The following is a 25323-nucleotide window of genomic DNA, read 5'->3' on the forward strand; positions in this document are numbered from 1 at the left end:
TGAGTGGAGACTAGAACCTGAATCTTGTTCTCCTCTAAACATGTCATGGTGCAATTTTGAATGGATTGTATGTTAGCTTGATTTTTACCCCTTCCACCTCTCTTTCACATTCACATACTGTTCTTAAAGGTTTGTGGGCCCTCCTTGCAGCTAATGAAAGGATTTCCACTGGATAAGATTAAAACTACTTAGTATTGTATTGATCAAATAATGGAAGGCTACCAAATGTTTGATAGCTCTTAAATTGGACTGCCCCACAAGAACAACTAGAAATTTGCCTTGTGAACACGTCATTGCTAGCGGCACCTCCTGGTTGCCATTCTGCTTAAATCCTTCTGTCTGCTCCAATCTCTGTCATATATAACCACCCCATCCATATTAGACTTGACAGTCTGTGTGGGGTATTCTTGTTAGATTGCAAGCTTTTCTTTCCTTATTTCCCTTTTTTCTTTAACCTCATCATGCACAAAGTATTACCATATGTTTTAAAAGCTTTTTTCAATTGACAAGTCCGGCTTCTCTCCTTTAAGTAATACTCATTCAAAACTCATTAAATGGAACAAAAAAGGTCCCTTTAAAAATGAAAAAAGAAGGCACTACTTTCTTTAGTGCTGACAAATCACTTTTATGATGCACTTTTTTCTTAACTACTGCTAGAGTGATAGGAAGAAGGGAACTGAAACCCCAAAGCCAAAAGGAAGCCCTGTGAGAAATAAAAGGAGGTTTCTATTTCTTAACTTTATTATTGTCAGTACTGGCTTCAGGTTCTGCGTAGGCTTTGGGCTCAATATCCCAGTGAGCCTATCAGCTCACCACTAATATCTCTGGGCGCTGCTACTCCTCCTCATTGTACCACCTGCTATTCTCCTGGTAGAAAGCAAGAGAGCAACACTGAGTGGGATTTCTCATGCCTCCCTTTTAACCACCGCTTCAGGATGGGGCGAAGGGAGAACAAGTGGGTGAGCATGCGGGTTCCATGAGCTCTTGTCATCAGCCCTCTTGCTGCCCTCAGCAGCTGCCCAACTGTGTTGTGCCCCTGCATGAACTACACTGGACACAACTGGAAGTAGTGGTAGTTGTTTTCCCTTCTAGAAAAGACAGTGCTGGTGCTTATTGTTAGCAGGGTGCAGTCCCAGTGATTGCGACCCATAGCTGGAAACTGTTAATAAGTAAACTGGTTACTAGCTTCTTTGCTTGTTAATCATGTCATTGCATTGTGTATATTGCTACCTTTTGACAAGACCAAACAGTTTGTAAATGCTGGGAACCCTAATGAGCCCAAGACTCCATCTCTTAGAATACTTAGTACTTAGAATAACCTCATTGTCTCAGTGGAGAGATTTAGAAACAAGGTGCCAAGCAGTAGCTGGGCAGAGCAGCATGTTGAAATCTGGTTGACAGAGGTCTCTTCTAATGTTTCTGGGTGATGACTTTTTACTCGGGTTCTTGCTTTGGTTATCTATCTGCAGCCAAGGCAGCAGGTGTTGGGAATTACCTAGAATGCTTTTTGGCCTTCTGGTGTGCATTATATTTCCAGAATGGAGTTTCTTTCTGAGTGATTATTTGCCTGTGCATTTTGTTTGTGACTCTGCATGTTGGGATTACCTACATTGCTCTGAAAACACAGTGTCATACCCAGAGACAGAGTGTAGGGTCTGGACAATCATGTCAGCCCCATACCAGGAAGGCTGGAACTCCTAATGTGCTTGCCAAGGGTCAGTGTTGTTCTTTCCCTGTTGCTGTGTAACTTATTATCCCTGGAAAGAAAGTGCAGTGGTGATTCATTACTGTTGGATGAACAAACCTGAAGTAATACCACCATTGCCACCATCACTGTCCTCCTTTTCTTGTGGAGGAGATGCATAGGCACACTTTAGGCAGAAGGAAAGTCCTACAGTTCCCAGTATGCTGGCTCACTGGGACATGTTGCATGGTTTACGAATTTTCCCAGTCTAAACATGCATAGCATTGTGCCTTAAGTCTCCCTAATATGTACCTAGAACAGTCTGCTCCAACTTGGCACCTTTACAAAATGTTGGACTTTTGTAAAGGTCCAGCATTTTTAAAAGTCCCATTATCCACAGTCAGCATGGCCAGTGGTCAATTGGAGTGCTAAACATGTGGAGGCATCAGATCAGAGGAAAGACTGGCCTAAGATGGTGTGGCTCCTGCTAACCTTCATAGTAGCAAGAATTCATGAAGATTCTGTCCACATGATTCAGCTTTCTGGCCTAGTTGTATCACAGAAAAAGGATGTCTACCCTCAAAGGCCAAAAATAGTGCAAGGATGCTGGCGAGGTAATAATAGGTTGTGTGTGGGAGAAAAGGCTTGGGCTGAGTTGTAAAGCTGAGCCAGTAGACAGAAACTGGCTTTAGGAAAACCATTAGTCATTGTCTCTGCCTGCATCGGTTCAGAATACCCTTGCATTGCTTTTTAAAGCTTGGCAGTACAGTTAGAATTCTCTATCAGATGCTCCATCCTCAAAGCTGGGACTGATGAATGCTGCAGAATGGCTGGTGAGTCCCACGCAGCTATGCTTTCAGTTTAAATGATTCAGTGGGGAGACATTTATGCCAAGTGCCTACTTTGGGCAGGTGGTAGTAGGGATGGACACAGCTGTTTGTACAGGGAGAGCTTTGTTGTATCAGTTTAGTTTGTACTTACTGTTTAGCTGATGTTGCTTACCAGATTTTTCTCATAACTAAACTGACAGGAATGTCTGTGAAACTTAAGGTAAAAAGAGAGTAATTCCAGTGGACGGAGGAAGTAATTTTATTAAGAAAAGCAATAATTCCATCATGTTGTGAGCATTTATCACAGAGCAAAGCTATTACAGGAGATGGTAGGCCAATTTACATGTTAAAACAAACCCGTAGGTTTGTGGGAGTGTGTAGGAGTGATAGAGCACACTGCTTCCAGTGCTTCTGCTTTTAGTAAACTACCTAAGAACACTCTATTCATAGGTTGTCATTGTGATGCCCAGATCCACACACTTCAGCTTGTGTAGGGGTTAAGCAACCCAGAGTTAATTCATGGATTAATTTTGGGTTATCTCTGTTCAATTCCTGACCCCTAAACAATCCTGAATGTCCAGGTTCAGTGTCACATTAACAACTTACAGTCAGAGGAAGGTTGTTCATTGAAAATAGAAGTGCAAATATATGGTCTAAATTTAGACCATTTTTATGCTCGATAAAAACAGATCTGCTTCTGCTGCCCACTGAAGTTGTTCTCTTTACATCCAAATTTGTGGTGTATTACATGCAAAAATGAAAGACTGCTGACATGATAAAATAAAAAGGATTCCATGCTTCTGGAGATTAAAAAAAGCCCTTTCCATGTAACATTCAGAGCCTTTGTTTGTGGACAATTGGAAAGGTGCTGAAAGAATCTTTGGAGTATGTTTTACACATACATGTATATGTATTCATGCATGTGCACATAAGCACATAGTACAAATGGAAAATGTGAACTGCTGAGGGAAATGGGTTTGTTGCCGTACTGAAGCAAGGTCAAAGAAACCTTATCTGGACTTAATAATATAAACTGGGGGTAAAGTGTGTGAGTAACTACTGGACCAGTGAACTCTGGAGTGGAAGAGGGGCTTGCCAAAATACTTACAGCATGTGATCTTTCTAGCCGAAAACAGTTCACTAGCAATGCATTCCGTCTTTTAAAGCTAACTGCTTGGACCTTGCTGCACTTTTAGCCAGGCAGCAGTACCAAGAGTTTTACTGAATTTGTGGTGACTGCCTTCAGCCTTGTTTTCTACAAGTCAAGTAGGCCTGCTTTATGTAAAAGTTGCTGTGGCCTGGCACTTCTGTTCAGTTGCCTGCTACTTACAACTCCAGAAACAATAACTTAGGGGTTGATTACCCATCACATGTTCCTTTCCTGCACTGCTGTTACAAGAACAGGACTCCTGGATACACTTGACTCAGTACTGATCTGAGCAGGAAAGGTCTGAGCCCAGGGCCTGGCTGGCTGTTCCTTTGAGAGGCTGTTGACTTTGCCAAACATCCTTCCACAGCCAGTGACCCTCCAGATGATTTGGACTTCTCCCATCTTATCCAGCCAGTAAGGCCAGTGGACGGGAATCATGGGAGTTGCAGTTCAGAGCAGCTGGAAGGCACCAGGTTGGGTACCAGGTTGTTCTAAGGCTTTGTATAAAGTGAACTGGTAGCAGGGGCTACAGGTAAGCAGTAAATTTCAAACCCCTGTTAACATAAAACTTTCTCTGGGCTTTACCAGTTTTAATTGTACAGGTGAAGAGGCTAACGAAATAGAGGGAAATAGATAGTGCTCTGTTTTTATTGTGATGGTTAGTGAGGTTATAGTCTGCTGTAACCATTTGATATCTAAACTCTTACTACAATCTTTTTTTATTCTCTTGCTCCCCCCAGGTGTGACATCTGTTGTATTACCTTCCGCACACACCGGGGTTTGTTGCGGCATAATGCTGGCATCCATAAACTACTTCCAAAAGACCCAACAGGAAAGCCTTTTATTCAGAACAACCCTTCAATTCCAGCAGGCTTCCATGATTTGGGATTCACAGACTTTTCCTGTAGGAAATTTCCCCGCATTTCTCAGGTATCTACCCTTTTTTGGCTGACTATCTGAATGTTACCTGTTCTTTCTTGCTGTGTTAATTTCAGAGATGATGACTGGAAACAAAACTCTTGGGATATCAAGTGTCTTGGTCCAATCAACATACTTGCTATGCCCGTATTTGCAAGCTCTAAAGAATAATTAAATTGTAAGCAGAAGTTTTGGAGGATACTTGTTAGCCCTGCCTTTTGCTCTTGCTGACAGTGTATCTATTGGAAAGGCATGCTGCAAGTGGACAGTATCCAAAAGTCTCCTGGCACTAGCGATAGTTTTGCAGTAGCTAGTGCAAATCTCTGGGTTTTCCACTTTTTAAATGGGAAAAGTAAAGCTTCTGAGATGGGGTATGCCTGAAGAGAACTTGAGAGTCACAATACTCTTTCAATCCAAAATACTGTTTCTGTTGCAGCAAGATGTTCAATGCCATGGCACCTTGGAGTCTTATGGGTGTATAGGTCAGTTAAGGCTCTCATGCCTTCTTATAGTACATTGACTTTCATAATTATGATGTTTTCACACCTTGTGAATACATGGGGCCAATTTCCTCTTACTCTGGAGATAAGAGCAACCTGCTGTGCTAAAGTGTAAAGTTTGGGGTCAGCTGCTTGGCACTTCTTCACTCAGATTAGGTCTTTGAGGGTTGCTAATGGACTTTTCCATTAGCTACTCAAAAGTGAAAGGGGATTATTGAAAGAGCAAATGTCTACAGCAGAAGAATTTGCCAGTGAGCTGCTTGGCAAGTTGAAAGGGAATCATAGTCCACCACTTCCCACCCTCTCCTCTCCTCTCTTCTCTCTAATTGTCAATCAAGGATCAAAAAAACACTACTGTTGTCCTTGTATGCGTGTTCTCTCACCTTTTCTCCAAAAGTTAGCTACATGCGGATTTTTCTTGATGGGGGATTTTTGTGTAACTAGGATGATTGTGCAGGAGTTTATTAAGTAGTTGTTTTTGGAGTTTGATTTTTTTTCTCTTTCCTTGTTGGGATTCTTAACATTACGTGTTCCCTTGTGGTGTCTCTTAGGTCTGGTGTGAAACAAACCTGCGGCGATGCATCAGCGAGTATCATCGGTATGTCTGCGAGGTGTGCAACAAGGCCTTTCCCATGCTCTCAGCTCTCAAGCTGCATGCGGAGACCCATGTGACAGATCAGGGAAAAGAAAAGCACAAACTGCAGCCAGAGGATGCAGACCTGAAAGCTTACATGGCATCCTTGGGGCTGCAGCACACCAAAGAAGTTGAGCTTGTCAAGCAGGAGGAGCTTGTGCCAGAGGATGAGGTCCAAGAAATGCAGCTAAGAACCTTGACGTGTAACCTACCTCAGGAGCCTGGCAGTGCTAACCAGTTGAACGTGTCCCCTTTGGAGGCTGCATCTGGGGGAGGGCCTTTTTCAGTCCTTCCCCCAACAAAAGAAAACATGAAGCTCCTCACACTGCAACCGTTCCAGAAAGGCTTCATCATTCAGCCTGACAATAGCATTGTTGTCAAACCCATTTCCGGAGAACTGGCAGACATTCAGCAGATCCTAAAGCTGGCATCCTCAGCCAGCCCGCAGATCAGCCTCCCACCACTTTCCAAGGCACCTCATGTTTCTGTGCAGTCCATCTTCAAACATATGCCTCCACTGAAGCCAAAGCCCTTGGTAGCACCTCGCACAGTTGTAGCAACATCAACACCTCCTCCATTGGTCAACACTCAACAAGCATCACCTGGTTGCATCAGTCCAAGCCTTCCTCTGGTGCCACCCAAACTAGTTAAGACCCCAGAAGAATCGACTTCAAACTCTCACCTTCCTCACAGTCTGTCGGGAACCATCTCCAGCTCTTCACCTCAGGCCAAGGCAGACCCCTTGAATCAGCATGAGATGAAGACACAGCTGGAGCAAGATAGTGTCCTAGACACACTTCTGCCTCCGACTGTGGAGGCAAGCATTAAGCAAGAGGTAACAGAGCGAGACTACAAAGCCATCATCACTGGGACACCAGGCAAGAAAGCCCCTGCCACAAGAAAAGTCTTGTACCCATGTCGCTTTTGTGACCAGGTCTTCCCTTTCTCCGGGGTCTTGAGGGCTCACACCCGCTCCCACTTGGGCATCTCCCCCTATCAGTGTAACATCTGTGACTACATTGCTGCCGACAAGGCGGCACTGATCCGACACCTGAGGACGCACAGTGGGGAGAGGCCATACATCTGCAAAATCTGCCATTACCCTTTCACAGTGAAAGCAAACTGCGAGAGACACCTTCGCAAGAAGCACCTCAAGACAACCAGGAAGGACATCGAGAAGAACATAGACTACGTTGCCAGCAATGCAGCGGAGATGGTTGACGCCTTCTGTTCCCCAGGCACCGTGTGCACCTCCTGTGGGGAGGACCTCAAGCATTACCGTGCCTTCCGCATTCATATGAGGACGCATAATGGCTGCCAGAAGAAGAAGCCATTTGAGTGCAAAGAGTGTGGCACGACCTTCTCGGCCAAGCGGAACTGCATCCATCATATCCTCAAGCAGCATTTGCACATTCAGGAGCGGGAAATAGAGAACTATGTGCTAGCAGTGGACTGCACCCCTCCGGAGAGCCAGCCAGGCCCTCTGCGATTGGAAGACAGCACTTACACAGACTGCAAGCCTGTCACACAATTCCTGGAAGCACAGAATGGCTTCTTAAGGGCCGCTCCCTCTCATGCATCGATCAAACTTGAAACTGCAAACAGCTTCCCTATGGATTTTGATGAGCCGTTGGATTTCTCACAAAAGAACAAAAACCTGAACTCTGTGCTGGTGAAACAGGAGAGCCAGTTTGGTTCTTCTCCCTATGACAGTTCCATGGAGCCCATAGACTTGTCGATCCCCAAAGTTTCAAAAAAGGACAGTGATGATGCCACAAGTGAGGATAAGAAGCAAGAGCTTGATGGGCATGATGACAAACTCCACAATGGCCAGCAGTCTTCTCCAGCTAATGGGAACCTGGAGATCCAAGCTCTTAGACATTCCCAGCCATTGAAGGGTCCATTGCATTTGACTGTCCCAATAATTTCTCCAGCTCTTCTGGGGAACTCAGCCTTGCTGCGTCCCTTGAGGCCTAAGCCGCCCCCTCTCTTGCCAAAGCCTCCTGTCACGAAAGAGCTGCCGCCCCTCGCTTCCATTGCCCAAATCATTTCGTCTGTCTCTTCTGCTCCCACTTTGCTCAAAACAGAAGTCACAGACTCTGTCCCCAAGGTGGCCATCAGCAGCTCTGCAGGGTCTGAGAAGCCAGTGGGCTCCAAACCAAAAGCAGCCATCTCGGCTGCTGCCCATGCAGACCCTAGCATTCCCAGTGACTTAACGCAACACCCGTGCAGTCCCAAAGGGCCCCAGAAGTCTGCTTCTGGATCTATGAAGAAAAGAGGCCGGAAGAAAGGAACAAAAAGCAAGGCGAAAGCAAGCAGTGGTGTGGACCTGGAGTCAAGTGGGGAGTTTGCCAGCATAGAGAAGATGCTTGCAACCACAGATGCAAATAAATTTAGCACATTTCTACAGTCGACAGAGGACTTCAAAGAAGCCACTGACCGAAATGGCACCAGCGAGGAAGAGAGGGAAGTGGCTGAAGACAAATTGAGAGGGAAGAGGAATGCCTACTCAAACTGCAGTCAGAAGATCAAGTGTCCTCATTGTCCTAGGATTTTTCCTTGGGCAAGTTCCTTTCAACGGCATATGCTTACTCACACAGGTAAGAGAGTTCCGTTGTGAAGTGTCCTTGGGCACCTTCAAGCAGATAGTTGTCACAGAGCACATTTTTCACTTAAAAGACCAAGGACTGAATACAGCTGTACTCAGGTGAACCCCTCCGTGGGGCCAAAGAAAATTGCTCAGGTGAGCTGGAAAAGTCTTACCACTGTCTGTGTGTTGTCCCTGCAAGGGGGAATTTTGCTAGGGTATTGGTGTGTTTACAATCAGCAGGACCTATGCCTTGAGCTTGAAGATCATGGCCGTGCATTACATTTGTGAACAAGCCACTTACGTTGACTTGCACTAAGCAATGTAATGAAGAAGCTCTGTGCTTTCATGATCCAACCCTGATTTGCTATTCTGACTAAGAGGTCAGTGCAAACCAGTTGCTGGTTTGGGTGTGAAGTCAAAGTATGGTTTGCTGGAGACAAAGCAGTCAACCAGAACAGGTTGGAAATACCTGCTATAGAATCTAAGCACAGTTCTGAGTGCAGAGATTTCTTTTGCTGTGGCACAGTCCTGGAAGAACTACAGGTCAGTGTTGGAGCAATGGCTGTACTATGTCCCAGTTTCAGTGTCTAGCAATCCTAGTTTGAAGGATTGAGGGGTTAGGCAAAATGGTTGAATCTGCTGGTCAGGGTAGATCAGATTTCCCCTACTCAACATCATCTGTGGCCAGGTGATAGGGAAAGGTGGTCTAGAAGCTTGGGGAAGGTGGGTTAGGTGGATGGTACGTAGGTCTTGGGATCAAGCTACTTGGTGCATTGTGTTTCGATAAGAGGAAACTACTTCTAATAGGCATGTCCCAGGAGGGAACTGTGCTTAACCTTTTCCCTTAATTACAGTTTTCCCACTTCAGATCTCCAGCAGTTATTCTCCTTGCAGAGTCTTAAATGCACATGTCTGCTTTTGAAACTTGGGGGTTTTGGAAAGTTGAAAAGGAATGGGAAAGCAGATAGAGAGGAAAGGTAGAAGAAAAGGCAAAGTCAACCTGAGTTGCTTTCCCAGTAGCAGATTTTTTCACTGTTTAGCTGCTCAAACTAACACTTCCAGCCACTGTAGAGTTTGTAGAATACCATTGTATTCAGGGTACAACAGTGCTAACCTTAGCATCTCAAGCATCCCTGACAAATCTGTCTTCTGATGGATCTCCAATTACATGTAACTGCTCTGGTATGATTTTCTAAATAAGAAATAGCTGTGTGGGTTTTTCCCCATCATATGTAGCTTCCTCCAGAATTCCGTATTCAATGGAAGACGGTATAGTGCAGAATTTTCCATAGCTGTGGAGCAAACTTGGATGCAGCCTAGCAGGGTGCCTGTGACAGAATACATGAGTAGTTTCCCACCCAGTAAAAACATCCAGTTGTTCCTTTTGAATAAATGGTTTCCAGAGCAAATGCTGAAGTTGTCTTGTGACATGCAAGTACATATGTACTGTTGGGTTCCTGCACTTGTGTTGCTGAGTTAAATTTCAGTAGTATGGGGGGTGCCGGATTGTGGGGGGGGGGCACCAGAGTTGAATTGATTGAAATAATTGCAATGCACTGAAGCAAGGGATATTCCTCAAAATACAGGATTAGTTATTCCAGACACATGCAAACAAGCCCTGTCCAATGCATTCATCTAATGTGGCTCTGAAGTGTCATGGATAAGGAGTTGTGTGAGTCCCCCAATGTAAAATTTTGGTTCATGTGACTTCAAACCCTCTTTTGGTTCATGTGACTTCACACCCTGTCCCTGCTGTATGTACACACATTTTCAGAGGGAAAACTGTTTTGGGAACTGAGCCGTCTATATGACTGGCTTGCCTTCATTTCTACTGCAGCTTCAGCATTGGTCCAGTTCTTACATACCCAAATGAAACTAATCTTTATGTCAGCAAACTGCAAAGCACTCATTTTCTTTCAGTAAGGCTATTGTAGCCATCCAGTTTTTCTGCAACGTCAATCTGATGGTAAGTGGGGGCTTTGAGCAAGCCCTCCATCTCAAATTCAGCTCTTGTCAGATCAGTATGTGAAGCCGTTCAGAACATCTTAAGGCTTTGCTGTTCCCTGTACTGTGCTTATAGCCAGCAGCACTGTTAGCTGATGACTCATTTCCTTGTGCAACAAAATTGTGGAGGAAGAGAATGACAAAATGTGAGTTTGTGTTGCATTCCTGAAAGCTGACTCTGCCATGGGAAGATCCCCAAAGTTCCTCTATTGCAGTAACAACTTGCTTTTTATGTTTAAAAAAAGCTATCAAAAGTAAAAGTGATTTTTCCTGATGGTTTCACCTAATACAGCCTTCTTCAACCTGGCACTCACCAGGTGTTTAGGGACACAAGTCCCAGCATTCCTGACCTTTGGCCATGTTGGCTGGGACTGGTGAAACTTGATGGCCAGAACATTTGGAAGGATCTAGGTTGAGCAAGGCTGGCCTAATTCATAGCATAGACATACACATATACCAGGATTTGTTTCATTTTCTAGCTATACTGTCTGTCTGTATTATGAGGGAATGAAAGAGAATCTCAGTGCAGTCTTTATTTTCTGAAATAGCATCTGCTATCTATGTAGGTGTGTCCAAAGAATTGCAAACAGTGGCTCAATTTGGAAATTCCCAATATTTGAGCAGAGAACAGAGTATTAGGAGAGGTCAGCCTGGTGCCGACATTATATGTTTTTCAGTGCCAGGTTAAGACCTTTTTATTTAATCAATATTTTAATAAGTTTTAATATTGAATTTTATCATCATATTTTAATTGTAGCCAGAGTGAGTCGTTTATTTATGTTAGATATTTGTATTTTATTTGTGTAAGCTGTCCTGAGGCTTTTGCAAAGGACGGCATACAAATATCCTAAATAAATAAATAAATAAATTAATAGGAAGGATTTGCACACAGAGGGTAATGTGTCAGTGCTATATTCTCAAATACCATTGACAACATGATTTTAACCATCTCTGATACATCACCTCTCATCAGTGTTCTGCAGATTTTTTCCCCTCAGCCCTTTGTTCTGTTTTAGATCTCTGTTTTAGAGTGAAACTAGGCAGTGATGAACATTTATTCTAAGTTCGTGTGGATGTTTGGCATAGCTGTAGTTGTATAAAATGACTGGTCGCCTCTGATTGTGAAGCCATATTGGCCATAGGCATTGCGTTTGACTCCTTGGTCACCCTGCCAGAGAGAATCGCAGGCCACCCTCTAATCCATTATTGCTGTGTATAAATCTTCCTCGAACCTCATGGTTTTTCAACTGTGTTTTGGTGTTCTGTAGATGCTTCTTCATGAGTTTCTTAGTGAATGAATTCAGAGACCTGAAAGGGAAGGGATGCCTCTCACACAGATGTGTGTACCACATTTGAGGACGGGTGATGAGGTGAGGTTGTTCCAGCTCCCTGGTCAAATTATCTCATTCAACAGCTGGCCAGTTTCACATGTGTTGGACAGAAAGGAGGAGGAATTCATTGATGAAACAATCACCCATCTGAATAAAATTCTCCAGCTGGTGGAGGTAGTCTCAAACATGATGCTGAGAAGCCCAAAATGTTTAGTAATAGTACTACTTCTACTACTACTGTTATACGTTTGCTTCCCAATGATTTTTCTCTTGCAAGAAATGGAACATGGCTTACATAGTACTCTTCCACTGCATTTTCTCTTCCACTCCCATTTGATCCTCAGAACAACAGCTCTGTGAGGTGGTTAAGAGTGAGTGACTGCTTCAGTGAGCTTCATGGCTGAGTGAGAACCAGAATTCAGATCTCCCAGTCTCCAGCCAGACACACTAACTACCACATTGTGCTGTTGGGTCTTCTGGGACCGAAGCTCACTTGGAACGCAGCTCTGGATTTCATGGCAGCTCCAGGCCTGTCTCAAATTATATCTGTCCCAACCTGTGGAGCAGTGCTTTGGACTTGCTTTTTGTATTGGAGGATTTATGTTGCACACTCAGTTCAAGTAGGACAACAGTAAGGCTCAGTCCAATCAGTTCTCATATTAATGGATGGTTCCTTGTTCAAAGAAGAGTGCACAGAATCCTTTGCAAAGTGCAGGGGTTCCCTGATTAATGGGCTCATCCAGGAAGGGTTCCCTGAAGGTAGGAAGTTGTACCACCTCTAATTAGTATTTAGAGAGGTTTTGCAGGCTGCTATTGAGGATTTATAAGGCTTGTTATGCTACATGCCAAGCAGGTAACCCAAGTCGTGGAGGGAGGGACCAGAAACAGACAACAGGTCTGTCAGAGGTAAATGCTGTGGGAACATATCCACAAGCGAAGCAAGCTAATTTAAAATGAACCAACTGCTCTTGAGCAATCTTTTAGTTGTATTCCTGTCAAATCATATGGGACCCTGAATTTAATATTTTTAGAAGTACTGTGGTATACTGATTTTATTATAATTAATTAAAACCAGTGTGAGATCTTTCTGTTTGTAAACTACCTCGTGTGAGTCATGGTTATGGGCAGTTTTGCAGGCCACTGACAAGCAACCAAGACAATGGTTTGCAGTGGAATGTAATCCAGCCCTGTGTGGTACATGGATGCACAAGGATGTGCTACTTGCTGGTTCCAGGGAGGGTGCAGTCTTGTATGCTAGTTTTGTGAATTCAGCTTACCTAAAAATATGTTAGCACCTAAGAAGAGCCATGCTGGCTCAAACCAAGGGCCCATCTAGTGCAGAATTCAGTTCACACAGTGGTCAGCTGACTTTCCATGGGAAACATGCAAGCAGAATATTAATGCAACTTCATTCTCCTATCCATCTTTCCCAGCAGCAGAGTTATGCAGCCTCTGATATTGGAGGTAGTTTATAGCCATGGTACCCAGTAGCCATTAACAGTCTTATCCTCCATGAATTTGCCCAATCCCCTTTTAAAGTTGTCCAAATTGATGACCATCACTACATCTTAACCTAGTCATCACTGCATACTAAAGTACTTCCTTTTATCTGTCCTGAATTTGCCATCTATCAGCTTTATGGAATGACCACAACTTCTCATATTATCAATGTCTTATGAAGGGAGATAAATGTCTGCTTTCTCCACACCATGCATATTTTTATACCTCAATCATCTCTCCCCTTTTTCACCTTTTTAAATAGAACTCCATATTCATTTGTAGTTGTATAGAGTAGACAGCAATCCTGAATGATCACATTCTTGGTCCAAATAGAGAGAAAGAAAAGAACAGCCTTTTTCTAAGCAATAAAAAACAAATATTTCATAAAATAAAAAGTTATTAGCATTGGAAGAGCGATTTAAGAAAAAACAGACTTACCTTTTTTGAAGGATTTTGGCAGTGGTGTTGAACTTCTCATGCCTGATGTTGAAAGCTAGTCTTAGAAATTCAATTCTGTTTAAGTACATCAGCTTAAGTAATTAGTTGCTGACTTTTGTAGTAGATGCATTTGATATAAATAGAGACCTTGCTCTTCCTCCTTGGATTCAGCATAGTGTGACTATTAGAAATGCAAAATAGGAATATGGCTGTTGTTTTCTAAAAGTTGCACTGATTTTAGTTAGGTTCAAGAAGGTTGCATGCTGGACCAGTCCCTTTCTCAAACAGAGTTGAAAGACAATCAGTTTTCACATGTATGTATTCTATGTATGTCCACATTATCCTTCCGGATAGGTTAGTGGGATTGGGAGTTGGAGGCACTGCTTTGCAGTGGTTCCACTCCTATCTCAATGGCCAATTCCAGAAGGTGGTGCTGGGGGACTATGGCTCTGCGCCATGGCAGCTATGCCATGGAGTTCCACAGGGCTCCATTTTGTCCCCCTTGCTATTTAACATCTACATGAAACTGCTGGGAGAGGTCATTAGGAGGTGTGAGCTGCAGAATCATCAGTACGCTGATGATACCCAGCTCTACCTCTCTTTCTCAACCAATCCAGGTGAGGCAGTGGCTGTACTGAACTGGTGCCTGGCCGAGGTAATGGGCTGGATGAGGGCCTATAAACTGAAGCTCAGTCCAGACAAGACGGAGGTCCTGTTGGTAGGCGGTTCGGGGTAGGGGACCTGGACCTTGTCCTGAATGGGGTAGCACTCCCTCCTAGGGACAGGGTCCGCAGCTTGGGAGTGCTCCTCGACCCAGAGCTGTCATTGGAAGCTCAGGTGACAGCAGTGGCGAGGAGTGCTCTCCTTCAGCTTCGGCTGATCCATCAGCTCCGTCCCTACCTGGAGAATGATTGCCTGGCAACAGTGACACATGCATTGGTTACTTCCCGATTAGAGTTCTGTAATGCGCTCTACGTGGGGCTGCCCTTGAAGATGGTCTGGATACTTCAGATGGTGCAAAATAGAGCTCCCAGGCTTCTGACTGGGACTGGGCATTGTTCTCATATAACCCCAGTCCTCCGTCAGCTTTACTGGCTTCCCATCAAAGTCTGGCCCAATTCAAGGTGCTGGTTATCACCTATAAAGCCCTTAACAGCTTGGGACCTGGTTATCTAAAGGAGTGCCTGCGTCCATATCTGCCCTCTTGCCCCTTGAGATCGGCGGGAGAGGCCCTTCTCCGGGAACCCTCTGTGAAAGATATTAGGAGGGTGAGTACCCGGAGGAGGGCCTTTTCTGCGGTGGCACCCCACTTATGGAATGCGCTCCCCAGAGAGGTCTGCCTGGCACCATCATTATTTGTTTTTCAGCGCCAGGCCAAGACCTTTTTATTTAAATGTTATTTTAATTAATTGCTGATTATTCATTGGTTTTATATTATTTGCCAGGATGTTTCCAGTTTTTATGTATTTGTATTGATATTTATTTGTTGGAAGCCGCCCCGAGACTTATGCGAAGGGGGCAGCATATAAGAATTCCAAATAAATAAAATTAGTTACCAGTGTTGGTCTTTTCCGTCTAAAATTTTAGTACTTTCAGAACGGTGAAGGTGGCAGCAGAAGGTCATAATTTATACATTAAAACAAGGTTAAGATATATGCAAAACATACAAAGCTACATGAAGGATGTGTGCAACTTTGCAGAACTGTAGCCTTAATTTCCCAGGCAGTTAAAGTATATTCTGTTTCCATGTCTCTGCTTGCAGTGAAAATGGCTGTGTGTGTGTGTGCGCGCGCGCGCGCGCGCATGCTGGAAACTAAAAGCACTGTCAAAGTGGCATGACAGCCATATGTAAGAGATCCAGGCTGTTTCAGCAATCCATGAACCTTCTTAATTCAGATTCTGATCTTAATTAGTGTAGCGGCCAACTTATGGTGGAAGGGTAATGTGATGAAATCCTCCATAAAGCCTGCATTGTCTTAAGGGGAAGCAGGAACTACAGCCATCCTTGGCATTATTTCAGCAGTTTATGCCTCCTTGCCCTGTGCTCTACTTTTCCCCATCAGAGTCTTTGATAGATCCTGATGTATTGCATCTCTGTGCTTTTGTTTTAAGGGTCCAGTTTAGTGTACAACTCCTGGTATTACACATCTAGCATGGCTGGTTGGGAATGCTGGGAATCGTGGTACTCTCTTCTTTCTGAACATGCATAGCATTGTGCCCTAAAAGAGCCTCTGTTCATATTCCATTGTATTCAAGCTGTTCAGAACTCATTCCTACAGGGAAATAGTGTGGGAGGATGGGGGATGGAATAACTCTATACTCATAGTGGCTAAAATGGCTTTGACAGAGCAGCTGCTCCCTGTGGTCTTCAGGGGAGGGTTTTCCTAACTTTCCTTGGGCTTTCCAGGAACTGAGCGATGGTTTGGCTCTCCCAAATGACTTTCCATGCAGTCCTCAAGCATCCTGGGAGTGCTGTGGACCTAATATATCTTGGCTTCCATAGAAGTTTTAACACAGTGTCCCATGACATTCTAATCAACAAACTAGCTAAAAGTGGGCTAGATGGAACAACCATCAGGTGGGTCCACAATTCGCCACAACTGGTCTCTTGACAGTGTTCCGCAGGGGTGTCTTCTCAAACTGGGGAGAAGTAATGAGTGGGAAACCACAGGCCCAGTTTTCTTCAAGGGAGGTACAGGGAATACTGATCACATTTGCAGATGACACAGAATTGGGTGGAACAGCTAATACACCCTAAAAGACAGACACAAAATTCAAAGTGTTCTTGATAGGTTGGAGCCGTGACCTGGAAGAATGAAATTTAATAAGGATGACAAATGCCAAGTTCTGTATCTAGGAAAAGAGCATCAAATGCACAGAAGGAGGAGGAGACATTGCTCAACAAGCAAAAAGGATATTGGAACTCTTGTACATCACAAGCTGAAACTGAGCCAACAGTGTGATGTGGCTACACAACGAGAAAGTTATTTGGGGCTGCATTAATAGAATTATAATTTTCAGATCACATGAGGTACTGATTGCTCTCTGTTCAACACTAGTTAAGGCCTTGCATCTTGAGCACTGTGCCTAGTTCTATGCACCCAGGCCCCACACTTCAAGAAAGGTGCAGGCAGACTAGAAAAAGTTCAGAAGCGGGCAACAAAGATGATCCAGGGACTAGAAACAAAGCCCTGTGAAGAGAGATCGAAAGAACTGGGCATATTTAGCCTCGGGAAGGGAAGACTGAAGGGGAGATATAATGGTGTTTTCCAAATACTTGAAAGACTGTAGAACAGAAGAGTCCCAGGATGTCCTCTCAGTCATGTCATCATGCAGGACATGGAATAACGGGCTTAAGTTACAGAAAGCCAGATTCTGGCTGGGCATCAGGAAAAATTTCCTGACTGTTAGAGCAGTACAACAATGGAACCATTTGCCTAGGTAGGTTGTGGGCTTTCCCACATTGGAGGCATACAAGTTACAGCAAGTCAGGGTTGCTTTAACTTGGAGTCCTACATTGTCCAGGGAATGAGTTGAATTCAATGGCCCCTTCCAACTCTGCCTTTCTGTGATGGTACAGAGGGTTTTAGTGCTTTGCCAAAGGTTTCTGGGGTGGTTAGATGTTATACGGAGCAATGGCCGCATGGAGTCCTTTTCAGTTTTCATCTGCTTGGCATTGTAGTAATTGGCATTCTAATCCTTAGCCTTGAAGTTCTGTCCTTTATGGTACTGCATCTTTTCCCACCCACTTCTGTCATTTTTCTTCGGATCCAGTTCATATTGTCTCAGTGCTGAGATCTTTGATTCACCTTTGCTAAGCTGGAAAGGTGCAGGTCTGCAGCTGGATGGGTGACCATATGTGGAAGCAAAGCAAGGGGTTGGACTTGATAGCCTTCTAGGTCCCTTCCAAATCTACCACTATGCCATAGCATGCCATGCCATTCCAATACCTTCAAGATGTGTTTGGCTCCAGGCGAGTGTTTCAGCATGTCCAGAGGATAGCAACTTGGGGAAGGTTGCCCTGTAGAAAGTTACATGCAGCAGAGATACCTTAATATAATGAAGTTGGATGTGCTTGAGCACCAAAAGAGCAAGTCATTTTATTGAAGACATCTCTGCATGGTAAGTGCTTTCTGCTAAGTAACAGAAATAGGAACTCTCCACCCCAACAGGCATAATTGCCTTGTGGGGACAGATAATTCCAAGGGTAATTGCAGTCCATGGGGAGGGTTATCTTTTCCTTCCCCAGTTGCAACCCCTTCCCCCCCAACACAATAGGTTAAAAAAAAGAAAAAGAAAAGAGGCTGCCATTCATATGAGTGGGAGTCTTTCTTGTAATGCTGAGTGAAGGGTTCAGGCCAAATCAAAGGGCACCAGTGGCTGCATTCAGTCTGCAGACTAGCAATTCTCAGACCAGTGTAAACCAGTCCTAGAGACATTGCAATCCTTGCAGTCTTCTGCATATCAGTTATTTCAAGGGTCACCTGGCAGCATCTGAAGTGTAGATTGTAATACACAACTGGGCAGTATCCAGTGGGACTGCTCCTCTTCAGCTGGTTCCATCACCTGCTTGCACAGAGGACCTCTGGCATTCTGTAAAGTCACCCTGTAAATGAGTGGAAACCTTGGAACAGATCAGCAGTGCTCCCTTCTGTATGCTTTGCTGGCCTGCTCTCTTCCAGAAATGAGTGTTTCCAATCATTCCCGGCTATTTTTAGATGCTCCAAAGCACTGTTGCTCAAGTGGTGGGTCTCACAAGGGCACTGGAGCAGTAGGAAGCTATGCAGAGATTTTCTTAAAGTGTGTTAAATACTTTCTCTGTTTTTAATTCACATAAACTTACCCATTTATTTAAAGATATTTATGAATCAGGTAACAAGTGCACTGCATAAGTTTAATGTGCTAGTGATACGTGATTCCTGTTACCAACTTGGCTACAGCATTTGGCACCAGGTCCAGTGTCTGGACAACCTTAAGGGCAGCTCCATTGCACTAATCTAATTTTCAGGTTGGGCCCAGTACTTTGGAAAATTCTACGTGGGCCTGCATTTCAGAAAGCATGTTCAACCTTCCTAATTTTATCTTATGCATGAGAAAAAGCACAATAACTGCTGTCCTAGGCGTGCTACTTGGGGAATCAGCCTTTCTGAAGTTAATAGAACTTAATTCAGAGTGAATAAGTTTAGGACTGAGTTGCAACTTTAATCACAGTAGTACCAAGAAGGCAGAGGGGATAGGAAGGCACACAGGAGCTCCTATGGTACATTAGAAAGAGAGATAAATTTGTTTTTTTTCCCTGCTCCATTCAGGTCAGAAGCCCTTCCCCTGTCAAAAATGTGATGCCTTCTTTTCCACCAAATCTAACTGTGAACGCCACCTCTTACGCAAACATGGAGTTGCCAACTACTGTCTAAGAAGAAACGGGCTTATCCCCCAGTCTAAAGAAAGTGATGCTGCAGCTCATGATAGCACAGGTAGCTCTTTTAGGTTGTTCCAGCATTTAAAGATGAAACATTTTCCTTTTTGCTTTGGGCCCTGAGATAAATGAATAAGGCTTTAGTTGGTTTTTCAGCAATCCAAGGACCAAACGAGAGGTTATGAATGTTACATGTTGAAATGTGCCCTTTTTGTATAAAGGGGGTTTGAGGGGTTATTTAAAGTCTATTTTGAACAGGCAGAAGGACTGGGTGCTGAATCCTATCTGCGTATTTCCTCTGTTTCCCCTTCCACCGGCTTCTCCCTGTTTCTTTTTCTCCAGGTGGGGCTTTGAGACAGGAAAAAACATCCTGTAGGATGGAACATGGCTGGAGAATATGTGTGTGTGTGTGTGTGTGTGTGTGTGTGTGTGTGTGTGTGTGTGTGTGAGAGAGAGAGAGAGAGAGAGAGAGAGAGAGAGAGAGAGAGAGAGAGAGAGAGAGAGAGAGTCCATTATTCCTGCCTGCTGAAGCTGGATTTCAAGGGTTATTCTTTCATTACAGGAAATCACCAGTCTTGCACTGGAATATGTAGGATTGAGTTGTAATGTAGAGACAGGTGTGTGTGTTCATTACAGAACAAATTGATAGTGACCAGAGTAGTTCCAGTTTGATTTTCTGACAGCTTTGCCTTCGCAGTTTAACTGATTGTAGCCACAATATAGTTTTACGTTTGTTAAAGTATATCCATGCTGGAAAAGGTGGAGCTCATTGTCAGGAGAAGGTGTTTGGTTCAGTCTTTTTGAACTGCTTTACAATCAGTAAAATCAAATCAGAACTAAGTAGTAGTTGATCTCTTGACCTAATGTCCAAAAGCTTCCTGCTTCCAAATAAAATAAAATAAAATGCACCACCACCCCGCTTTTCATAAGTCCAGGTGGGATGTTTGCAACCCCTTCTCCCTTGGGAGATTTGTTACTGACTTATGAAATCTATTCCTAATTTTGCAGTAGTTTGAAATCTAAAGTATATAGGAATGTTAAGGGTTTTTAATTTTTTGGAGAAGTGGATATATTTGCAATTTATTCCCATTTATTTAAAATTTGCATTTTATTACCAGCCAGTTGCATTGATGCACGTGGTGTATTACAATCTATCAGTTCCTCCCACATAAAAAAGTGGAGATCTAGGAGATATTTCTAATGATGTGATGAATACATACCAGTGGTCATGAAACTTTTTGCTTTAACCATCCCAAAAGCTTCAGGATATGTCATTCTTTAGACCCTGTAGAGATGCATTTTAGTTGTGCCCTAGTAGAAGTAAGGAAGCTTTAGGAACGTATTCCCAATGGATGATGCTGCTGAGTCAGTGGAGAAGTACTGTTCTGGACTGAATGCCCCAGTGGTTGGTAGGAAGCATTGTATTGTACAGTAGTTGTGTTTTACATGACTTGTATTTATTATGTGGTAAAATGGCATGGAAGATGCACATCTTCCAAATGACATGGAATCCCGGCTGAGACTCTAGACAGGTTTGGACATGAAAGCCCAATGGGTGACTTTGGGGCAGTCTTTCTCATCCCAGCCTACAAGTAGGTTTATTCTTGTGATGATGAAATTGCGGAGGGACAGGGACTATGTACACCATTCTGAACTCTTTGGAGAAAAGCTACAATTGAAATGTAAGTTATTAATTAATTGAAATGATTAAATCAGTAATAATAAGTATTGTCAGAATCCCAGAATCTAAAACTCGGATTCGTGGGAAAGACCAAGCGTCCAGACCATCTGAGGCTTTATTGTTTTACCCCAAGGTTCCCGTGGTACGCTCACAAAAATGCAGGCTGCACTGCCGGGCAGGCAGAGATGAACTCTGCTGCAAAGCTTCAATACCATTACAGGGTATTTATAGGTACACGGGTACAGGGCGATTGATGACAGAATGCAGAGATTACAATAAGATTCTGAGGTCATCACATACAGAACAGATAAAGAAATGTCAGTCAATCACACTGTAACAATGAGATTAGTATTTCTAATTGCCTGTATTGACACTTGAACCCATTTCCAGGTTTGCTCAGACATGCAAATTCAAGCTACTAGAAACTATTCATGATAAGCTCAGACCCTTATCCCGCCTCTAAACATTCTGCATGATCAGGGCACATGAAGCCCTCTGGGCTATCAAAAGATTATTGTAAACTGAATTCCAACAATGACTATTTATAATGTATATTTGGGCTAAAATGGCCTGCTGTACCCTACAGCTAAAGGTGAGAGAAAGGAGGGGGGGAATACCATTTTAAACAGTGACAGCTTGGTTTTCAGAAGGAAGACAGGATTTGATCCCACAATGCAAAGGCACACATGAGTAATGCCTTCCAGACAGGATTCATCCAAATTTTCCCAACAGTATTACCAACTATTGATAGCAAAGAATAGGTAGGTCATTAGCCCCTCCTCTGATAATGTTTCCTGCACAGTTACTGAATGAGGGAAGTGTGTGTATGGCATCCAAAACTTATGTTTCCGCTGGAGCTCATGCATCTTTCTGTGTGTGATGTCCTTATTCCTTCCTGGGGAAAAATTGTACAGCAAGTATGAACCCAATATAAAAAATATTAAAAAGGCTTCTGCTGAAAGGCATGTAAAATCTTCCAGATGTTTTTGTGGTTTTTTATTCATTTAAAGCATTTCTATACTGTGCCTATAGTCTGTTGGCTCTTTTTGATAGTTTACATTTTAAATCTAAAAACCCAATATCACAAGAAGATAAAACTAGTCATGATCAATAAAAACAAAATGTATAACCAATAGCAGTAATGAACAGAATATGAAACCAGTAACAATAATTAATAATTAAAATAATTAATCCACGGTGCCAGAAAAATATAATATTTCAACAATTAAAATACTGAGAAAATTAAAAGGTTTTTCCACTGAAAGGTATAGAGTGTCAATGCCAGGCACACCTCTGGGAAGCTGGTTGCAGAAATGGGATGCCACAGCCAAAAAGGCCTTTCTCCTAGTAGCTACCTTCCTTATATCCTTTACAGCTGGCTCCCGGAGAAGGACCTTTGACAATGACCTAAGGGTCCAGGCAGGCATGTATGGGTCAGGACATTCCATCAGATTTAGGAGTGTGTGTGTGTGTTTGTGTTTGTGAGAAGGTGGAACCTGAGCCCCTTCTGTTATTGCTGGATTTGAATTCCTGTCATCCCTGATCCCCTAATGAATTTCTGATGAATTCCCACATCATTCCATGTTGGATGGGGCTAATGGGAGTTGGAGCCAAAGGGTGTATGGAGAGCCATAGTTACTCTACTGCTCTTGTAGAACAAATTTGATGCTATTTTACTGGCCTCCATACTTAGCCTACAGCTGCTGCTGTGACACTGTGGAGGTTATTTCAGAATAGTATTTAGGAATAGAATATTTCAGAACCGTGTTTCAAAACAGAACCTAAGATTTGTGTGCTGCTGTGGGATTTGCTCTGTGGATGTTTAGTTCTGGGTATTTTTCCCTTCCCAAGATAAACATAGACTGCAGTTATTTTCTAACAAGAGTACCATGTAGAAGACAGCTTGTATCAACCAAGAGGTAACTGAAAGCAAGTCACAGTTATCCCAGAAAACTAAAGGAGAGAAGTTCAGCTAACACTGGTTTGACTCCTTCTACTTGTGAGGGTGGAAACTTTAACTAAAGTGTTCCACCTAGCGGAAACTGTTTGGGATTGGAGCAAAAGACCCTTCCTTGCCATTCTGCAAAAATCAGAAGTGATAATAGAGTTGTGTTAGAAGCAGGAACACTTCTCATTGACAATGTTTCAGTTGAGTTGTTACACCAGCAGGGAATCAATATGGCATTATGCAAGCCACTTGCGGAACTTGTGAGCAAAGAGCCTGGCAAGAGCAAAATGAAACACTAGAACAGCCTGAGAAGTGGTTTCTTTCTTTCTTTCTTTCTTTCTTTCTTTCTTTCTTTCTTTCTTTCTAGATACTGATCAGTTTCCCAAGTTTTCCCAATGTGATTTGTGCATTATTTGCATACTTTGACCAGTGTATGTGGTGACAAGCACATGCCACTTACCCTTTTGATCTTGGTAGCAATAGCTAGATTTTGTAAGTAGGTGACCTTCTAGATGAATGAAAAAAAAAATCCTTTAGGGGCTAGAAACAGCTGCTGATAACTTGAGTCCTTTGAAGCTAGTGTGCTTGCAGGACCCAACTGACTGTTATGCAAATAACATATTCCTTTCCCTTATACTTTTGTATGGAGGCATTTCTGTTAGACCTGTTTTTAATGCTTGGGAGACTCCACCTAGTTAGATTCTTGGACTTCAAGGTTTAAGAACTGAATTCCTTTCTCTGTCTCACCCTAGAAGAGTTTCTCCTTTAGCTACAAGAATGTAGTTTGAACTCTGATTACCAGTGCAAAGTACTTTCACTGCTTTTTTTAAACTTAAAAAAAAAAAGTAAGTGGCAGCATGTTGTATGATTGTTAGTGCTTCCTAGGTGCTGTGCTTGTAGGGACACCAACACAGTGGGCTAACACTTATAAAGTCTCCCTAAAAGATTAAGATGGGCTTTTTGTTAAAATAAGATGTATTTTCTTTTAAAGAAAAATCAACGTATGCTGTGTGGCACAAGGGGAACACCAGGTAAACTGGCTGCAGGGTTGAGTGGGGAGCAGTCTGTAGTAAGCTGACAAATAGCTTAATATACCCACACAGGCACTTGAAAAATACCTTGCTTTTCAACAATCAAAATTTATATTAGAAGCGAATCCTTCTTCCTATGAGTTCAGGGCATCTTGACAACAATTTTGTGGGGCAGTAACCTGAAAGCAACTTGGTGTTATCGAGATGTGCTTGGGATGACAAGTCTTATCATTCCCCAACCAGCAATGAACCCTTGAGAGTTACGTTCCTTATTCCTTAAGCAGTAGGCATGCTTAATGGAAGAAATAGGATTTCTTTAAAGAATCTTTGTGTCCAAGAAGGCCTAGCAAGAGGCAAGGGCATATCGTGGTGTAAGAAGACTCTCTTAGATCCTAGCTGAATTGGTAGCCTAAAATGTCCTTGCCCAAATTGGTGTGGCACAGAACTACACTTGGACTACACTTTCCATTACCCTTAGATAGCACGGGATGATGGAAGTCATAGAGTGGAGAGCAGTGGTTGGGAAGGTCATCTTAAAGAGAATGATTTACCCAGGGGAACCATTGAGAATGATTTTCCCATCCAAATTTTAGTTAGTTCATCTTGTGGGCACTGTGAACTGAAGCATCTAGATATCTAGGACTTTTTGGATCCTGTGACAACAGGTAAAATGTTGATGGCCTTGTAGGAGGTTCTTTTTCCTGTGCGTAGGAGTAGATGTGGTACTATTTTATATGTGTTGGATTGAAGCCGCTTAGCTCTCCAGCTGCTGATCAATGCTGTTGAAGGGAAGAATTAAAAGGGGTACAGAGAAACTGCTGTGGATTATATACAAATAGAGAAATGCTCACAAATATGCCAGAAAGGCAAAATCTAAATACTTGTGGTGTCTAAATACATTCAAGTTCTTTGAAACCAAATATATTATAAAATGCTTAAACTTTTGATTGGTTTGTTTTGTTCTCTCTGCATATATGTTTAACATGGTAGGTTATAATTGTATTTTTAAAAGAAAATTGGGATAAACATTTTTTTTTCTGCTGGAAATCATTTAAATCTTTTTTAGTCAATCCATATTGAACTAGTTGGTTTACAAGCTGACTAGTCTGTTAGGGACTTTACTGCTATCTTATTCTGCAGTGTGCATTTTTGGGTTCTGAATTACTTGAGAGCCAGAGTGGTGTGGTGTTTAGAATAAAAGAAATTTGATTTCCAGTCCTTACTTGTCCATGAAGCTTCCTAGGGGCCAGTGACATACTCTCAATCTAGCCTACCTCACTGGATTGTTGTGAGGTTAAAAAAGAGAGAAGGTGAACTTTGTATGCTACCTTAGGTTCCTTGCAAGAGGTAAAAAGGTGCATTATAAATGCAGTGTAGTAGTAGTAGTAGTGGTAGTAGTACTTGTAATAATAATAATAATAATCATAATAATACAAAACTATTATCAATCTACAATGGCAAATATAAGCTATATTTATAATGAAAGTTTGCTGTGGATTAGTTTTGTCTTCCATTTTGTCCGAGTTCTGTATAATTGGGGGCAATGAATTTTTTTAACTCTTAACAGAGTTGTGTCATAAAAGTGAACAACTTATTCTTACACACATTACTTTGTGGTGTTTCAGTCTCCCCTATATGCACCTCCACAGCTCCAGCCAGCCACAGTGT

At 42.9% G+C, this 25323-nt stretch overlaps 1 protein-coding gene across 8 annotated transcripts in view; it reads left to right on the forward strand.

Moving 5' to 3' along the window:
- Nucleotides 1-25323, forward strand: part of RREB1 (ras responsive element binding protein 1) — a 155998-nt gene that overhangs the window by 116525 nt on the left and 14150 nt on the right. For 7 of the 8 annotated variants that reach the window (XR_006417129.1, XR_006417128.1, XM_044455581.1 and 4 more), the window contains 3 exons: nucleotides 4405-4594; nucleotides 5634-8316; nucleotides 18889-19053. Coding sequence is in view for 6 of the 8 variants with exons in the window: in XM_044455581.1 (XP_044311516.1) it covers nucleotides 4405-4594; nucleotides 5634-8316; nucleotides 18889-19053 (3038 nt within the window). In the remaining 2 variants the exon portion in view is untranslated. The remainder of the gene's footprint in view (nucleotides 1-4404; nucleotides 4595-5633; nucleotides 8317-18888; nucleotides 19054-25323) is intronic. The other variant, XM_044455585.1, reaches the window with a different exon arrangement.

This window comes from Varanus komodoensis, unplaced genomic scaffold (genome assembly GCF_004798865.1).
Source record: "Varanus komodoensis strain SLA01 unplaced genomic scaffold, ASM479886v1 scaffold8, whole genome shotgun sequence".
NCBI classification, from domain to species: Eukaryota; Metazoa; Chordata; class Lepidosauria; order Squamata; family Varanidae; genus Varanus; species Varanus komodoensis.